Below are 18439 nucleotides of genomic sequence, written 5' to 3'. Positions count from 1 at the left end.
CCAAGTGTGACCTTAGTTAGAGATCCCAGAGGGTCAGCAGCTGGACTCCCTCTCTTGGGAGCCCACCAGAATGACCCCTGCTCTTGATTTTTCCTCTGCCTCTTCTTTTTTTTTTCTTTTCTTAAGGTTTTTTTTTTTTTTTAAATTGTGGGTTGAGTGAAAGTTTACAGTTTTACATTCAACAAATCATATGTGTTGTTTCATTACATTGATTATAATTCCCTCCATGTAGCATCAGTTAAAAGTATTTCTCTCTATCCACTTTAGCTTTTTTTAAAAACAAAACAAAAAAAACTCCACTCGGGCATATATAATAATTTATATCTCCAAAGGGCACATTCTGCAAGTCTGCTCCTGGCCACCAGCTCTTAGTCCTTCTCTTCTTAGTCCATGAATCTAGAGTCCTCAGCCGCTTCCCCTTTCCATGCCCCCATCTCTGCCTCCATCTCTGGTGCTGCTGCTTCTCTGGATAAGGTCCTGCATTCTGCTTGTGCGTTCCTCTCTTGATGGTCCTAGGGTCCTCTGTTTTCTGGACTGTAAGATTAACCACTCCCCTTTTTTTGTTACAAAACTTCTACCTTTACAATTGTGACAGTCACAATTAGTCATGATAACAATTATTCACTATTGAATCTTACGAATCTTATTCCCATCTCTTTTCACCAGACCCATCTAGACAAGATGACAGCTATTCAGTGGGGACTCTTTCTTTCCCCCCCATACTCTTAAACTAAAACACCCTCTTGAAACCTTATAAGCCAGTCACTTTGTGCCTTTATTGCCCCCTCATTTTAGGAAGCCAGTGTCTAAGCTACCCGTCCCTATCTACCCTGTGCACAGAGGGGATAGCATTGATACTTGATGTGAAGACTCTTTCCCTCTCTGATGGTATTTAGAGTAACTACCACTCTGAGTCGGGCTGCGAACTGCAAGGTCAGCAGTTTGAAACTACCAGCTGTTCTGCGGGAGAAAGATAAGGCTTTCTGTTCCCGTAAAGATTTACAGACTCGGAAACCCTGTAAAGGGTCGCTATGAGTCGGAACCGACTCCACGGCACATAACAACAATAACCACTCTGCGTATAGGTCAGGTTCGTCATGAAGATGTATCTTCATTCACTGTAGCTGTTCAAGTCTGCTTGTCCTTTCTAGTGGGAATGTCTCACCTCAGAAGATTCTGGATAGGACTCAGGATTCCACCTGAGGTCCTATACTCTGTAAAGGCTTTACATGAGGCCTATTTCACTGGGCAAGTTGTAGAACCCCTTTTAGGTATTCTAATCAGTTATAGGCTAAAGGCGGGCTTACAAGTTTTCTCTAATCATGTTTCCCAGCATTCCTTTCTATCCTACTCAAGTCTCTATTTTACAGTAGTAGGCAGGGAAAACTAATATTCATAAGGCAGTCAAGGATTTTAGTATTATTTTCCCCTCTTCAAGTTATACCTAGATCCCTGTATCCCAGAGCCCTGTTATTCCAAGGTTGAGTACCCATCACTATTTACCTCTATCCCACTAGGCCATGCAAACTTGTCTCAGTGTTCCCCTATCTATCTTGTTCTTCTTCCTCCTCCCACTTCTTGTATTGCCCTCCCCAACACCCAAAATAAACCCCCCACCCCAACCCCATTGTGGTTACCTTATATTCCATTAGTTCTTCCCTCGATTTAAGACAGTCTATTTTATCCAGTAATCTACCTGACCTTCTCACCACCTGGATCTCTATTCCTCTGTGTTTACCTTTTTTCACATTGTAATTGTTTTGATCATAGACTGACCTCCCAGATCCTCTGTTCTTATCGTTTTATTCTTTTCTTGACTCTTCCATTTGTCGACTGAGTTAAGGTTGATGCTGTCACGTACGTCATTCTGTAGTTCTTGTTGGTTCTCAGTCCACAGAACTTCCTTTAGGATGTTTTTCATAGCAGGGTTGGCTTTGGCAAAATCCCTTAGCTTCTGTTTATTCTGGGATGTGTTTATTACACCATCGTATTTGATTGACAGCTGGGTAGAGGATTCTTGGGTGGCAGTTTTTTTCCTTCAGGGTTTTATATATGTCTCCCCATTGCCTTTTTGCCTCATGGGTTCTGTTGAGAAGTCCGAGCTTAATCTGATTTGCTTGCCTTTGTATGTTATACTTCTCTTTTCCATAACTGCTTTCAAGATCCTGTCCTTATCTTTGATTTTGGGGAGCTTGATTGTTATATGTCTTGGTGATTATCTTCTAGGGTCTATCCATCCTAGGGTTCATTGAGCTTCTTGAATGCTTAGCTTTTCAATTTTCATGATGTTAGGAAAATTTTCTTCCAGAAGTTCTTCAACTATCTCCTCTGTGGACTCGTGTGATTGTTCCTGTTCTGGAATGCCAATAATTCTTAAGTTATTCCTCTTCATGTTACCCAACATGAATCTTAGGCCTTCTTCAGATTTTTTTTATCCTTTTATGTGTTTGTTCTTCTATCTTAGTAGTGTTGAGAGATTTATCTTCTAGCTCAGTATTTCTGGCTTCTGTCTCTTCAGTTCTACTCTTTTGCCCTTTCAGTGTATTATCCATTTCTGATATTCTATTATTAATCATTTGGACCTCTTTTTGAATTGTTTCCAATGCTGTATTTATCTTATTTGATTGTTCCTGTAACACTCTCCTGACTTTTTTCTTATTTTTCTCAACTCCATTGTATAGTGTTTTGATACATTTTTTAATCATTTTTCTGAATTCCTTCTCAGGCATTTCCAAAGCCTGCCCATCTTCCAGTATGGAGTGTAGGTCTCCTTCCAGCTCATTTGCCTCAGTCACTTTATCTCGTTTCTGGACATGTGCAGATATGGTCATCTGCTTCTGCTTTTTGGGCATCATCAGGGGTTATCTGTGGCCTTAATACTTAGATGGCTATGTATTTTGGTATTTTTTATGCTTTCTGATTGCCTCCAGATAGATGTGATCAGGAAATCGGCTTCCCTTTTTACTCTTCTTCTTGAGAAATTTCACGGTGCCACTGCTGGTCGTTTTGATGTAACTTAGAATTTAATTTTCGGCCTATTTCCTTTTTTGTCTGCTTGTCCCACTCCACAATCCCTGTTCAGGCCTTTTTCTACTTATAAACAGTTCAGGGCCAGCTGTGGCCATTTGGTTTTAATTGGAAACTGTGTCTTTAAATTTCAAGGAGATCTGTATGCATGCATAGTAGAACCCTCCGAGTGTGTGGGCTGAGGTGTCCACTAGTTCAGGCACCCCTATAGTCACCAGACTGGCAGTGCTCAGACAGCAAGGGACCAATGAACAGATACCAAAAGAAAAGAATGTCCAAACCTTTATCTCCACGGTTCTGCCAGGCATCCATAGCCGCTCTGATCCTTCCCCTACTTGGTCTCACCCAAGATGGCAGCTCCTGGAGCAGCTGAGCATTCCAAACTAGAAAGCAATGGATTTCTTGCTTCTGCCACAAATTCCCCCAGCTGTAAGCCTTCCAACCTTCTAAATATTCCTTTATATGTGGTTCAGAGTTCTGGGACCATCCCTTGAGCCTGCTTGGTTGGGTATTCTGTGTTTTTGCTGGTAGAGCTCCTTACTGCCATCTTGTTTGTTCTCCTCCTCTGCCTCTTCTTGGCCTTTCCATTTTCCCATGGGGTTCCTGTGGCTTCCCTTGTGTTGTGGCATTATTCCCATCCTCTTATTCAGTCTGGGCCTGGGAACTCTGACCCTCTCTCTACTGCAGAATTCTCCCTGTTTTATCTGGGGCTGGTGCTCTGACCTTTGCCTGGGCCCCGTGTGGTCAGGATTCTTTATCTGGATCTTTTCTGGCTTTGGGACTCAGTCTCCCCAATTTCTTGACCAAGGAGGTGGCCACTGCCTACTTGGTTCTCATCTGACCTATAGTTTGGCTTTTATTCTGTTGAGTTTCTTATTTACCTTTTCCACCTCCAGAAGACAAATTCATTGCCTTGGAATGAAAGCCTTATGGTCTCTGAGCCCCTGTTCAGCTAGCCTCACCTGGGCTCTTTTTCTCATGAAAGCCCCATCACCAATGCCTCTTGACTGAGTACCTTCTTGGCTTTAGACTTCTGTGGCCTAGACAGCTCTGTGTACTTCAGAGTAGCCTTCCGAATTACATCATCGTGTTATTTTAGTACAGGCTCTAAACAAATACTGGTTCTGAATATTTGGAAGTTCCCACCAAGAAGGAGGCAGTGAGAAACCCGAGGGCAAGGATATGCATCTGCATCCTCTTCTGAGGCTTTGCTGGTGCTGAGCTCTGTGTGTGCGTGCAAACCGCAGCATCTCTGGAGCCTCTGCCCTTCGTGGGGGTGGAGGCAGGAGCAGTCTCCTGCACACACGCGGCTGCTGCTTCTCTCCCCACAGTGCACCATGTCCCATGACTTCACCCGTCTCCTATCTTTCACCCGTATCTGTTCTTCCCATAAAGGTGAGGGCAGAGGAAAGTCTTTTTATCTAGAGAAGGTAATATGATGATCAAGAAAAGGGTTTTCCAGTGGATGGTGCTCAGGGTTGCTCTGGTGTGTTCCCCTTGCTCCCACATCATCTAACAAACACCTTTCTCCCCTTCCCCTGCTTTCCTACGGGCTTCCCGAATTCAAAAGAACAGCAGCAAGATAGCAACCCATCCTGCCTGGGGTTGCTAGGGCTGGTGGGACTCAGGTTGGAGAGTGACCAGGACTGGAGGTGGAGGAGCTTAGTATTGGAGGGGAGCAAAGACGGGGCCTACCTTTCTCCCTCTGCACTGGGGCTGATGACGTTTGTTAATGGCACCTACAGCAGGAGCCCCTGGGCAGGCTCCAGGGTCCATACCTGGCCCAGGGCTGGTGAAGGATTCACCACTGCTGCTTCAGCAGATCTCTGCCATGCGGCTGCACATCGCCCAGCTCCAGCATGAGAACAGCCTCCTCAAGGTAAGAGGGCCTCTCTCGGGAGGGGTTGGGAGTGGGGGCAGAGCATAGCTGCCTATTGACAACAGATGCCAGGGGTCTTCTATCGTCATCTCTTTATTCTCCGTAACAGGGAGCTCAGATGAAGGCATCCCTGGCAGCTTTACCGCCTCTGCATGTGGCAAAAGTGCCCCTCCCACCCCACGAGGGCCCTGACAGTGAGGTAGCAGCTGGAGCGCTGTATCGTAAGACCAGCCAGCTGCTGGAGACATTGAATCAGCTGAGCACGCACACCCACGTGGTGGACATCACTCACACCCGCCCTGGTAGGGATGCGTCAGCCTCAGAGATGAATAGCATGCCCTGCCCCTCTGCTAGCTGCAGTCTCCATGCCATAGAAGCTCTTTCTACAGTGTTCTATGGCCTAAGTGTTCAGTTTGCTAGATTCACCCATTCTCTTAAGTGCCTACTCTGAGAGGGCCTAGGACCTGCACTTTTGACCCTTACTCCCATTCAGTTGCCTGCCTTGACCTTGGTGGGCCTCACCAGCTTTCCCTCCCCACAGCTACCAAGAGCCCATCGGCCCAGCTCCTGGAACAGGTGGCTCAGCTGAAGTCCCTGAGTGACACCATCGAGAAGCTTAAGGTTAGCTCAGACACTGCCCTTCCTTACCCTACAGAGCATGCCATGTAACATTTCCTGGTGGAACACTCAGCATCTTTACTTCTACAGGCACTTGCAGGGTTCTCTAGCCCAGCCCTGTGCTAGATGGTACATCAGGGAGGAGGTGTGCCAGCACAGTCTGCGTGCAAACAGAAGACATGTTTTCATCAACAAAGCCAGATGAGATAGGGTCATTGTAGAGTATGTGGCATAGATTGCAGCTTCTGTCAGAGCTGAGATCACTGTGGGGACAGTGGGAGGATAGCCTCCCAGAGGCCATATAGTCTGAGTTGGGCCTTAAAGGGTTAGAAGGTTTGTAAAGTGAGGTGGGATGTTGGGGTGATACTGGGGTTGGAAGTGAGAGCAAAAGTCTAGGGATAGAGAGGACTCCTCTGGCGTTTATGCTCTTTGAAACTGGAGCGTATTGTGCTAGCTGTCGGGGTTCCTCTTCATGAACCCTTGGTTCTCTCTTCTCCTCAGGATGAGGTCTTCAAGGAGACAGTATCTCAGCGCCCTGGAGCCACAGTCCCCACTGACTTCGCCACCTTCCCGTCCTCAGCCTTCCTTAGGGTAAGGGGATGCATGGGGAATGGCAAAGGAACAGTTTGGAGGGCTCATGTGGGTGTCCGCTCCTTCCCCCCAAATTTGAGGGGGCTTGGGTCCAACAACTGTATGCTATGTATTATCTGGCTAAATCTTACTTGCAGATAACTAAAAACATGTACAGTGCCTCTAGAAATGCCAATATTTTAACATCTAAACAACATCTTCCATGACTTGACACCAAGAGGGGCCCAAAACTCTCTTGTCAGACTATGTGCCCAGCTTTGATTTGGAACATGTGGTCACATAGCCTAGAAGCCCAAGGCCACAGTCTCCCAGGGCTGCCTTGGACTTAGTGCTCAAGTGAGCCCCTGACCTGGGGTCCCTGTCCCACTCACATCTCTGCAGGCCAAGGAGGAGCAGCAGGACGATACAGTCTATGTGGGAAAAGTGACCTTCTCGTGTGCAGCTGGCCTTGGACAACGACACCGACTGGTGCTGACCCAGGAGCAGCTGCACCGGCTGCACGGCCGCCTCATCGCCTAGGCATTCCGGCTTCTGCTGTCCCCTGCTCCCCTGAACCCTTCTGGTGCCGCTCTACCCAATGCATAGCCACCTCAGCCAGCCCCCAGGTAGAGCCATGTGTGTAAAGCTGCTTTTGTCCCATTCAGCTTCACCTGTCCTGGCAGTGCGCCCATCCCAGGTCTCCCTATTCCCTGACTTCTGCCAGAATTTGCTGTTCAGCTGCTCCCTCCCTGAGGGGCCTCAGGGCATGTGGGAGGTAGACTGAGGACCCACCACCAAAGGCTGAGTGAGGTCCACCTGATTGAGGACTTCACCTCTTGATTAAAGCAACTGCTGCTTCAGTGCTTGCTGTATGGTGTTGGGAGTGGGATTGGGCTGGAGTCGGGGGACGGGATGCTGAGGAAGTTGCAGCTGTGTCACATTTTGAGAGCCCTTCTCTGTAGGGGCCAGTAGAATGCTGCACCCCTTAAATTCACGTGCAGTAAGTGCCTCTAAGCACGGAAAAGAGCTAGCCTGAGGAATACGCACTTGTGTTCCTCTGTGGTGTTAGGAGGGCTGGAAACAGTCACCTCTGTCAGCCTTGCTTCTGCTGCCCAAATCAACCATTATTCTTCAGTCCACTTTCTGGAGCTAGGGACATGGTGTAGGCACCACCCCACTGACTTCCTGCTGCACAGGCCAGAATCTCCACACAAGACCTGGGTCCCTTCGGAAGGAACTTTACTAAGCAGGAAAACCAAAGTGGCAGACCGTGAGAAAGGATAGAAGACGTGCAAGTTGTTATTAAACCCTGCTACAAGTTCGTTTCACTTGTGGAGCCTTTTAAACTTTCTAACCTCTTCTGGCCTGTTTTCTCCACTGCAGAGCGGGAATAATGGTACCTCACAAGGCTGTTGTGAATGAAGACTCAGTGAGACAGAGCATGGCAGCATTAAGCACAGTGCTCTGAGCAGCAGGCTGTCTTCAGTCGATGTCCTGCTGCACTGCTTTTTAGCTCGAAGTATCTGTTTCCATTCGAATAGGTAGTTTATCTGTTTCCTCTTTAGACAGACTCAGCTTCTTGTGGGTGTCGTCCAGCTCAGTCTTTCCAGAAGCCCGGGAGAAGGGCTCATGTTTGGGAAAACAGCAAGTGTCTTTTGGAACATGGGCCTGAGGGGCGTGGGAGAATGCCTGGTTGGCAGTTGGATCCGCTTGGGCCTGGAGCTCGGCAGAGAAGGTTTAAGATCTCCTTCCTGCCCCCCTACATTCTAAATTACCATGATTGCCCAAGTACAGTTTCATCAACTTGTGAACACAGAACGCACTATGGAGGAGGATTAAGTACATAAGCTATAAGCTCTCAGAACATAATCATTAATGGTTATCCAGAATTTCCTTTGAGAGTTTTCTATTAGAATTTAAAGATGTCTTGCCATGACCCTGCAAGAATAGAACTGTCTAGAATCGGGGGGAGGGGAGTACAATGAAAAACATGGGGACCCAAAGTTAGCAAGAGATAGGGAGACAGAAGTCAAGGAGGGAGAATATGTTTTGAAACCATATATAAGGATTTCCTTCTGTGGGCAGCCTCATTGGTGCTAAGGGAAGAAATTTTATCCTCACATTTCTTCCTCAAATTGCCACTAGATGGTGCCCACTCACCTGAGAAGAGGTGATCTCCACAGCATTGTCTAAGCAAACGGGAAGGAAAGCAAAGGTGGGTGAACAGTTGGTATTTAAGCTATTTTGGGTGGATGGTGTCAAAGCCTTCACGTTAAGAAATCTGTCAAACAGCTAAAGCTCTCTAAGTTAATAAATGCTATAGTAGCAGATTTCTACAGAAGAGCTACATGGATTTAAAAAAAAAAAAAAGCTCTGTGGAAGGGAGCCAAGTAGCAAAGCATCATGGGTACTAAACAAAAGCTAAGTGCTTTTACACTGTTCTGTTCCATAGACCAGGTTAAAAATTTTGAATCCTTGGACTTTAGATTAAGTAATGGGGCAAATACAAAGCCATGCTGTAAAAGCAACTAGGTGGAGCTACAAGAAGGTAAACACTTCTCTAGAACATAACCTGAAACAGGTCTTTAACTTTCTTCATCCAAGCCACACCCACTGGTCCAAGTTATAGCACTTTTCAGCAAATGGAAAAGACCTATTGGAGGTGTTATCAACACATCCCTCTTAACACTAAGGCCAATATGTCCATTTTCAGAGACTTGGCATAGTGTAGAAATGACTGAAATAGCTAGGAATTTGAAAGGTGGAGAGGACATTTACAGACATTAAAGATCCTGTTCTCCTCAAATAGACCTTGGCCTTTTGAGCCCTACATAGTCAGCCATAGCATAATGTTTTTGTTGTTAAATGCAGTTGAGTCAGTTCCAACTCATAGCAACCCTGTTTCCAGGGAGCAACAGGTGGATTTGAACTGCCAGCCTTATTTTTAGCAATCTAGTGCTTATTCTACAGCGCCATACCAGGGCTCCACAAGTGTGCTAAGCCCCTCTATTTCCCACCCTGATAGTGAGCAGGAGATGGCAGATTTACTGGCTGTACAGCCAGTAACCACAAAGGGGAGTGTCACAAGCCAACTCAAATACAATGGGGAAGCTAGGAAAAGATTTTACTTCTTGGGAGGGAGGGAGTTTCAACTTCTGTCCAAGATTGATACCCTCAAAGTCACTTATTCTTCAAGTTTCCCCTGTTGTCCTGCCAGGCTCAGTAGGATGGCATGGGGTGCCTGGTTTGGAACTGAGCTGGATGCAGTGCTGAAGTTTACAGAGCTGGTGCTGGTGCTGAGACAGGTGCAGGAGAATCCACTTAAGGTACCTGCAGCACCACCCCAGTGGTTAAATTGGGCATGAGTGATTCCCGCTGGTAACACCACAGAATGGTGGAAGAGTAGTGACTTCTTTGTGTTATGAGTGTGACTACACTTAGTCCCGGCAGCCCTGGGCTTGGAGCACTTCTCTTCTTGGTCATGATGATCCCATTACTCAATGTCATGATCTGTCTTCCCTGGAAGCCCAGGTACAATTTGGGATTGAGTGTCCATTTCCTGAGATTCTTTGGATATCTTGGGACCTACTTTACCCCCTTGAAGTGGTCTTGTAAAAAGATAATAAAGTTAAAGACATCCCCCTAATTTCTTAAGCCAATGACAATGACAGTGCTATCCTGGATCTTGATTACAAAATAGAAGCTGGAATCTGTCACTGTCTACTCAGCAATGCCAGAATACAGTACTACTGGTGCCTGAGCAAAGAGCCCCTTAATGTACTTGAGGTTGATATATGTATGTTATGTCCCTTTTGAAGTGATTTGGAGGTGACCTGTCAGGTGGCCTGTAGTCACCACTGAGGCCTGGAACAGAGTCTAAGAGACATTGACATCCAGCCCCACACATAAGCTGACTTGCAGACTCTTATTAGGCTACTAACTTGTCTCTTGTCTTTAACCTCTAGCTTCTTTCTTTTTTTAAAAAACTTTTTCCTTATAATTTGTTTGTTGAAGGAACTATTTCTTAGAGTCTGGATTTAAAAAAAAAAAAAAATCATCCCTGTGACGTTAGTAGTTCCTCTGTCCCTATTAAAAACAATAAACTGAACTGCCATTTAGTTGATTCTGACTCATAGCGACCCTATAGGACAGAGTAGAACTTAGGATTTCTAAAACTGTAAATCTTTAGGGCAGCAGACAGCCTCATCTTGCTCTCTCAGAGTGGCTGGCAGGTATTTGAACTACTGACCTTATGGTTAAAAACCCAATGCTTAACCTGTGTGCCACTAGGGCTCGTATATTTCCTGCCAGTTATCGTTGGTTTCAGAGTAGTGGTTCCCAAAAGTTTGGTCCCCTGACCAGCAGCAGCAGCATCACCTGAGGCATGTAGGTAGTGCTAATTCCCAGGCCTGTGCCTGAGAAGCTGGTCACCATGTTGGTGAGACCAAGCATCCCATTGAAATAGCCAGGCCAAAACAACTGGGTGGCAGAGGTGAAATATATGGAATGGAGTAGTGTTTATGACATGGATCCTGTTCCTAGGTTTCTATTTTACAATCAGTGAAGATTTTTGATGTTTTTTGTATAATGTGAGAAGAAATGCAATGGTGAACATTTGATTACACAGTTACCTTAGCTGACTTAATGCACTCTAAAATCTATATAACTCTGTAAACGAAATGGTCCAATTAATTCTCCCTCCCCAGTGTTCAGGTCACCAAACCTTGAAACTTTCTAGAAGTCAGGGTAGCTCAGATATGGCAGTTCCTCCTGTTGCAGAGATTGGAGGTTAAGTTGCATAACATACTTGACCTAGAAAATTCTCTGGCCCTGCAGCAATGGCTAGTCAAAGTTCTGTAGAAGGTATAAGACAGTGCTGTTTGCTAGAGGGGACCCTTTTGATTTTAGTGAAAAGGGTAGCCCAGCAATCAAGGCCAACTTGACCAGTTTTGGAACTGAACTTTTGTGAATACATCTGAAATCAGTGGAGTAAACATACCTGTCAAATTGTGAAATCAAACTGCTTTCCAAAAGCCTTAGTGAACAAAATCCAAGACAAATAATTTTAATCCATCTTTGTGTAAGAACAACAAACACTTAGAATGATAAAACTTGACCACAATTTGTTGGAGAACATTTTCTGCACATTAACACAGTGGTATTGAAGATACATATTTCAATGAAGGAAAAATACTAACTCCTTATTTTGGGAAGTAGGTATTTGGGAGTCCTGGTGTGGCACTGTAGGGTAAGCACTTGGACTGAAAGGTCAGTGGTTCAAATTCACCAGCTGCTCCTCGAAAACCCTATACAAGGTTGTTATGATTCAGAACAGACGTGACAATATTTAACAACTGCATTTGAATAAAGATTGTTGTTGTTAGGTGCCATTGAGTCGGTACCAACTGTCATAGCAACCCTAAGCACAACAGAACGAAATCCTGCCTGGTCCTGGGGCAGCATCACAAGTGTTGCTATGCTGCTGCCACTCTGCCAATTCATCTCGTTGGGGATCTTCCCCTTTTCTCTGACCCTCCACTTTATATCCTTCTCTAGGACTGGTCCCTCCTGATAATAAAGATAGACTGCCTGAAAAATGAATGTGCCCACCCAGGCCAAGTGGGTGATGGAGTAAACAAAAATTGCAGAGGTTAGAACTTTCTTATCCATTCTGCTCTTGATGGACATTTGGGCTACTTCCAGGTCTGAGCGCATACAAATTATCCTATACAAACATTCTTTTTAATCTTCCTTGCTAATCACGTGCTGTTGAGTTGATTCTGATTCATGGTGACCGTATGTATGTGTCACCGTAGAACTGTGCTCTGTAACGTTTTCAATAGCTGATATTTTTCAGAAGGAGCTTTCCAGGCTTTTCTTCTGAAGTGCATCTGAGTGAACTAGATCTTTCAGTCTTTCTTTTAGCAACTGGATATGGTAACCGTTTGTACCACCCAGGTATAGATATGCACTTGTGTTTATAAGGAGTAAAATTCCTGAGTCTGCGTTTTTATCTTCATTAAATAAATCCACACTGCTGCTGCACAGTGGCTTTCCGGCTTTATCCGGCCACAAGCAGGATGGATCCTATTTCACTTACCTAGAGTTTCTGTAACACAAGTAACAAAAATGGATGGCATATAAGAACATAGATATATTTTCTCACAGTTCTGGAAACTAAAAATCCAAATCAGGGTCTCGGCCATATTGATTACTTTCTGTTGGGAACCCCAGGCATTCCTTGATTCCTTGACTTGCCCTGTTTTTCTTTCTTTCTTTCTTTTTTGTGTGTGTATGTGTGTGTAATAGATCCTCACATGTATTCCCCATTATGTGTGTCTTTGTGTCTATTGTATTTTTTTTCCTCAAAAAACATGCACCAATTCAACGTTGATTCCATTCTTCTAGTTGTGCAAGCATTTTTCTTTTCTGAGTTGTTCCTCCTCCATTAACAAACTCACTGCCTCCATTGAGGTTCCTGTCCAACCTTTCAAGTTATTGCTGTCAATTGGATCTAAATAGAGCTTAAAAGGGCATAATGATCAAGGTAGACATTCTCTACTAGTTAAAAGAAACAATTATTTGATTTTAAGATTTCAGAGGATATTTTTGCTTTAAGATTTAAAGATTTTCCAGTTTGGGAAGTTTATCCAGCCTCTGAAAAGTCTGGATTCCATGAGAAATTTAAGTTCTGTTCTGCATTTCTGCCCCCTTTGACCATGATTCTTTTATAGAGTCTTTGAACAGAATGTTAAGTAATACATAGTCTGTTTTTTTTATAACTCTGATGTGATTAGTTCTAGGATCCACCGTATACTGGGATGGCTTCATTTAAAACAAAAACCCTATTTCTATCCACAGGTCCAAGGGTCAGGAATTCAATACGTATTTTGGTGGGTGGTAACACAATTCAATCCATAACAGTTCTCTTGGCTGGATTCAAGTCTGTCCCCTCAGGTGAGGCTGTGAAGGCATAAGGAAGCTGGTCTGGGGAAGGCCTTCAGAGCCAGTCTAAGGAGTTTGAACTTTGTTGCACTGGGAAGTCACAGGTAATTTTGGAATAGGGAACAAAATGCAAAAATAGGTATTAGGAAGTTAAGTCTTTGAACTTCTTGGTTTGTGTTGAGGTGGGGATAGTAGTGGGCCAGCAGCGGCAGGAGAGAGGAGCAGATCTGTGAGAAGAGGACACAAAGGGGGACTAGAGATGCAGGACATCCCAGTTCTACTAACTCTTGTCCTTAAAGAATCCAGTTAGACTCACCCTGCTGGTGGAGGGTGTAAACTGGTACAACTACTCTGGGAAATAGTGTGACTTTATTTACTAACATTGAAGATGCACATAACCAATGACCCAGCACTTCCAAAATACACTAAATGGAACATGCTAACAAAAACACTCCCACAAAGAAGAGAAGCATGTTTCCAAAAGGGAAGACTTGTCCACAATGTTGAGTGCAGTAGCAAGGTCCGTCAAGAAAAGACTGATAATTAGGAGCCTGATAGTGAGAACTGTGTGTGGCACGTTGGGGGCAGACATCGGGACCCAGTGGTCTGAGGGGTGACCAGGGAGTGGGAAAAGGAGACAGCACATAACTGAAACATTCGGTATATGATAAAAGGTATGCCCATTTTCAGCCAGTGCGCACAAGACAAGTGACAAATGGCATAACATTCAGGAAAAATAATAACAGTTGTCTTACACCTTATACCAATTAAAGTCTAGATGGATTCACTGGATTAGACTTTTATATATAAAAAGCAGAACAAGCTTTTTTTTTTGTCATCCGGCTGAAGCCATGGAGGGTGTCGAAGACAAGAAAAAGAAGGTTCCTCCAGTACTAGAGACCCTTCAGAAAAAGTGAAGGAATTTCGCAGCACTAAAGATCAAGTAAAGTCCTGGTGTGGCACTGTGGGTTAATTCGCCAGACTGCAAAGCCGTTTGAACTGCAAGGTTGCGGATTCAAGCTCACCAGCTACTCCTCGGAAACCCTATACAGGGTCGCAATGGGTCAGAACCAACTCAATGGCACTTAACAACAACAACAAAGATCAAGCAGCTGAGAAAGAAGTATGCTCAAAAGATGCTTCAAAAAGCAAGGAGGAAGCTTATTTATGAAAAAGCCAAGCACTATCACAAGGAATACAGGCAAATGTACAGAAATGAGATTCAAATGGCTAGGATGGCAAGAAAAACGGGCGACTACTATGCACCTGGAGTGCTAAGCTGGCATTTGATATCAGTATCAGAGACATCAATGGTGTGAGCCCAAAGGTTCAAAAGATGTTGCAGCTTCTTCCCCATCACCAGATCTTCAATGGCACCTTTGTTAAGCATAACAAGGCTTCAATTAACATGCTGAGAATTGTGGAATCATATATTGCATGGGGGTACCCAAACCTGAAGTCAGTGGATAAACTGATCTACAACTGCTGTTATTGTTGTTAAGTGCTGTTGTTCTGACCCATAGCGACCCTTATAGAGTTTCCAAGGAGCGGCTGGTGATCTTGAACCACCGACTTTGTAGTTCAAATGAATTTGCAGTCCAGCACATTAGCCCACAGTGCTATACCAGGACTCCACTGACTTGATTAGGGCTATGGAGGATCTGATTCATGAGTTCTATAGCATTGGGAAATGTTTCAAAGAAGCAAATAACTTCCTGTGGCCCTTCAAATTATCTTCACCACATGGTGGAATGAAGAAAAAGACCACCCATTTTGTAGAAGTTGGAGATGCTGGCAAAAAGGGTAGACCAGAACAACAGGCTTATTAGAAGGATGAACTAAGGGGTCTATATCTTGATTAATTTGTAACCTGGTCACCTAATAAAATAGTAAATGTTCTCAACAACAACAAAAGTAGAACCAGAAAAGAACTAGAAGAAAATATTAATGTATATAAACTTGGGGATGGGAAAAATTCCAAAGCAGTGCTTTGATGTGCAGCCGCTCCACCTCATTTCCATCAAGTGGTTCATGGCACTGCCATGCTTACAGAGCTGGCCTCTCCATGGCTGAATGCCCCAGCATGGGCACAGTAGTCACCGGTGCCCAGAGGTGTATCTAAGCTAAGCTCATACTCTGAGCACCACTTGAAGGGGGTTGCCACTAAGCAGTATCTATGAACCCAGTATGGCCCAATGCCCTTCCTCAAGCATGGCAGACATCCAGAGGTATAGTGATGGAGGGGGTAGAGGGTGGAAAATCCAAAGGGACATCAGATTACGTGAGGAATGACATTTGGAGGCACCACAAATGAAAGGCTGAGACAACCAGACGAGAGGGGAAAAGCGTTTCTGCTGACTCATGGCTGCCTATTCATTTAGAAATTATGGGGGCGCAGGGGTGTGCAATTTAGAGTGCCTGTGGCACTTGTTACCCTTGCTATACCCTTGGTGATGCCTTTCACCCTCTCAGCTTTGGATTGGATCTGTTCTATAGAGCAAGCACACAATGGTCACTTGGGCACCAAATGCAGCTGCATAAAATCAGCAGGGAGCTATTTGGAAGTCCTGTGGAGACTGGCTCTCTTGATCTTCCTCTTCACCCTGTCAATTGAAGAGGTTGGAAAGACAAAAACTACTTCCCCAAAACTCTTGCTTCTAGAGTTATGGATGTGAACTGGATTCTGCCAGTTACGTATATTTATGTCACATTGACTGCGAAACCTGCATCCCTACATGGGATGGAAAAAGTAAGTAGAGTGGAAAATGCCCATTTTCCTAAACAGAGGGGCCAAGGGGCAACAGAAGAATATATTGCAGTCAGTAATTGGGGGACTTCAGGGTTTGCTCCCCACCCCTCTTCCCTGGTTCACACAGAACAGTTGAAGAATGAGTATTCTCCTACAGGAAGATAGGAAAACTCGAAGTAGATACAGAATGTACTTTGCGACAGCTACTGTGGCATTAGGGTGGGACAGAGAAACAGGCAGCACTCCTGCCAACTTCCAAGAGATACTGGGCACAAAGACACAGCCCCCCCACTCCATTTCCTCCATCAGGAAGAATCCTCAGCTCATAAGCCTGTTTCCTGCTTGTGTACCAGCCCAGGGTAATGTTCACCCTCAAACTTCTGCATAAAATGAAAACCCAAACAAAAATAGCATGAACTAAATGTCCAAATTAAACAAAACCTCAGGGTGTAGAAACCAGCAGGAGTGAGGAAAGTTAAACAATGTTTACTGAAAAATATAGAAAATCTTACATTTGTTCAAGTTATTTGAGGGGACTCTCTAGTGGATTAAAATGGTATGTAGAAGACACCAGGAGGGAAATGCAATTAAGAATGACCTTGGTCTATTTTATAAAAGGTAAGAAAGGGGAAGAGGAAAAAAGACATAAACCAGGAGGGTAAAAATAATGTGAAACAAACCAATGATTATAACTATTGTGAAAGAGTAAAAAGTGTATGTATGTATGTATGTGTATGATTTCAAGATAATTTTACATGCAAAAAGGATTAAAGTATTTAAATGAAAAGGATGAAATTAATATTTTCCAGATTCAAAAATAGCAATGGCTATTTTTTACAATAAAAGCCGATGTAACTACCACCAAGTCTGAACACACCACATGGCATGACAGTTTAAATACACAAAGTCAAAATTACTAGGAATTTCAAATAGAATTTGATGAAGCCACAATCATAATAGAAAACTTAAACATTGACAACTCAAATAAAAATATTTAAGTAATAAGAACAAAACTTTTTAAAGTTTTTATTGTGAATTGAGTGATAGTTTACATGGGAGAACATCAGTTTTACATTCATCCTATTTTGTTTCATTGCCATGATTACAATCCCCACCATGCATCATCATCATCATTCAACAGTATTTGCTTATATTCCTTCTGGTTGTTTTTTTCTTTTTCTATTTTTGGGATGTACACAAAAACACTCAGGAATATATAATCATTTAAACAACCAAAGGGCACATTCTGCAAGCCTGCCTCCTGGCTGCCAGCACACAGCCTTTCTCTTCCCATGAGTCAAGAGTCCTCAGCTGCTCCCTCTCTCCATGTCCTGATCTCTGCCTCCATATCTCGTGTCACTGTTTCTCTGGATAGGGTCCCACATTCCACTCATGCTCTTCTCCCTTGATGGCCTTAGGGTCCTCTGTTCCTGCATTGTAAGATTAACTATTGTTGTTAGGTGCCATCATGTCAATACCGACTTGTAGCAACCTTATGCACAACATAATGAAACACTGCCTGATCCTGAGCCAACCTCACTATTGCCACGCTTTGAACCCATTGATGCTGTCACTTTGCCAATTCATCTTATTGGGGTTCTTCCTCTTTTTCTCTGACCCTCCACCTTACCAAACATGATATCCTTCTCCAGTGACTGGTCCCTACTGACAATATGAAGTATGAGAGATGAAGTTTGGCCATCCTGGCCTCCAAGGAGTACTCTGGCTGCACTTCTTCCAACACAGATCTGTTTGTTCTTTTGGCAGCCCATGGCACTTTCAATATTCTCCTCTAACACCATAACTCAAATGCATCAATTCTTCTATAGTCTTCCTTATCCACAGTCCAGTTTTCGCATGCATATAAGGTTATTGAAAATATCATGGCTTGGGTCAAGGCGCACCTTAGTCCTCTAGCTGACATCTTTGCTCTTCAACACTTTAAAAAGGTCTTGTGCAGCAGATTTGCCTAATGCAATATGTCATTTGATTTCTTGACTGCTGCTTCCATGAGTGTTGATAGTTGATCCAAGAAGAATGAAGTCCTTGACAACTTCAATCTTTTCTCCATTGATAAGAATGTTGTTTGTTGTTCCAGTGGTGAGGATTTTTGTTTTCTTGACATTGAGATGTACTGAAGGCTGTGCTCTTTGATCTTCATCAGTAAATATTTTAAGTCCTCTTCACTTTCAGCAAGTAAGGTTGTATCATCTGCATATCACAGGTTGTTAATGAGTCTTCCTCCAATCCTGATGTCATGTTATTCTTCATATAACACAGCTTCTCAGATTATTTGCTCAGCATACAGGTTGAATAAGTATGGTGAAAGAATACAACTCTGTCACACACCTTTCTTAATTTTAAACTATACAGTGTTCTCATGTTCTATTTGAACAGCTGCCTATGAACAGCTGTCCATGTACAGTCCTCATGAGCACAATTAAGTGTTCCGGAATACTTGTATTTCGGAACATAGCTTGTCATGACCCACACAATTGAATGCCTTCGCATAGTCAATAAAACACAGGTAAACATCCTTCTGATTTCTCTGCTTTCAGCCAAGATCCATCGGACATCAGCAATGATATCCCTTGTTCAACAGCCTCTTCTGAATCCAGCTTGAACCTTTGGAAGTTCTCTGACAATGTATG

The 18439-nt window shown here is 43.9% G+C and overlaps 1 protein-coding gene across 7 annotated transcripts in view; it reads left to right on the top strand.

Moving 5' to 3' along the window:
* The window catches only part of DCTN1 (dynactin 1), a 42852-nt gene extending 35894 nt beyond the window's left edge, over positions 1 to 6958 (top strand). For 4 of the 7 annotated variants that reach the window (XM_006872411.1, XM_006872409.1, XM_006872408.1 and 1 more), the window contains 5 exons: positions 4773 to 4906; positions 5016 to 5208; positions 5448 to 5527; positions 6026 to 6115; positions 6497 to 6634. In XM_006872411.1, coding sequence (XP_006872473.1) covers positions 4773 to 4906; positions 5016 to 5208; positions 5448 to 5527; positions 6026 to 6115; positions 6497 to 6634 — 635 coding nt within the window. Of the gene's footprint in view, positions 1 to 4772; positions 4907 to 5015; positions 5209 to 5447; positions 5528 to 6025; positions 6116 to 6496 lie in introns of all 7 variants that reach the window. The other 3 variants (XM_006872412.1, XM_006872410.1, XM_006872413.1) reach the window with 1 other exon arrangement.
* Positions 6959 to 18439: the final 11481 nt, after the last annotated feature.

Source organism: Chrysochloris asiatica, unplaced genomic scaffold, assembly GCF_000296735.1.
Source record: "Chrysochloris asiatica unplaced genomic scaffold, ChrAsi1.0 scaffold00197, whole genome shotgun sequence".
Lineage (NCBI taxonomy): Eukaryota > Metazoa > Chordata > Mammalia > Afrosoricida > Chrysochloridae > Chrysochloris > Chrysochloris asiatica.
This window is presented reverse-complemented; position numbering and strand designations above follow the sequence as displayed.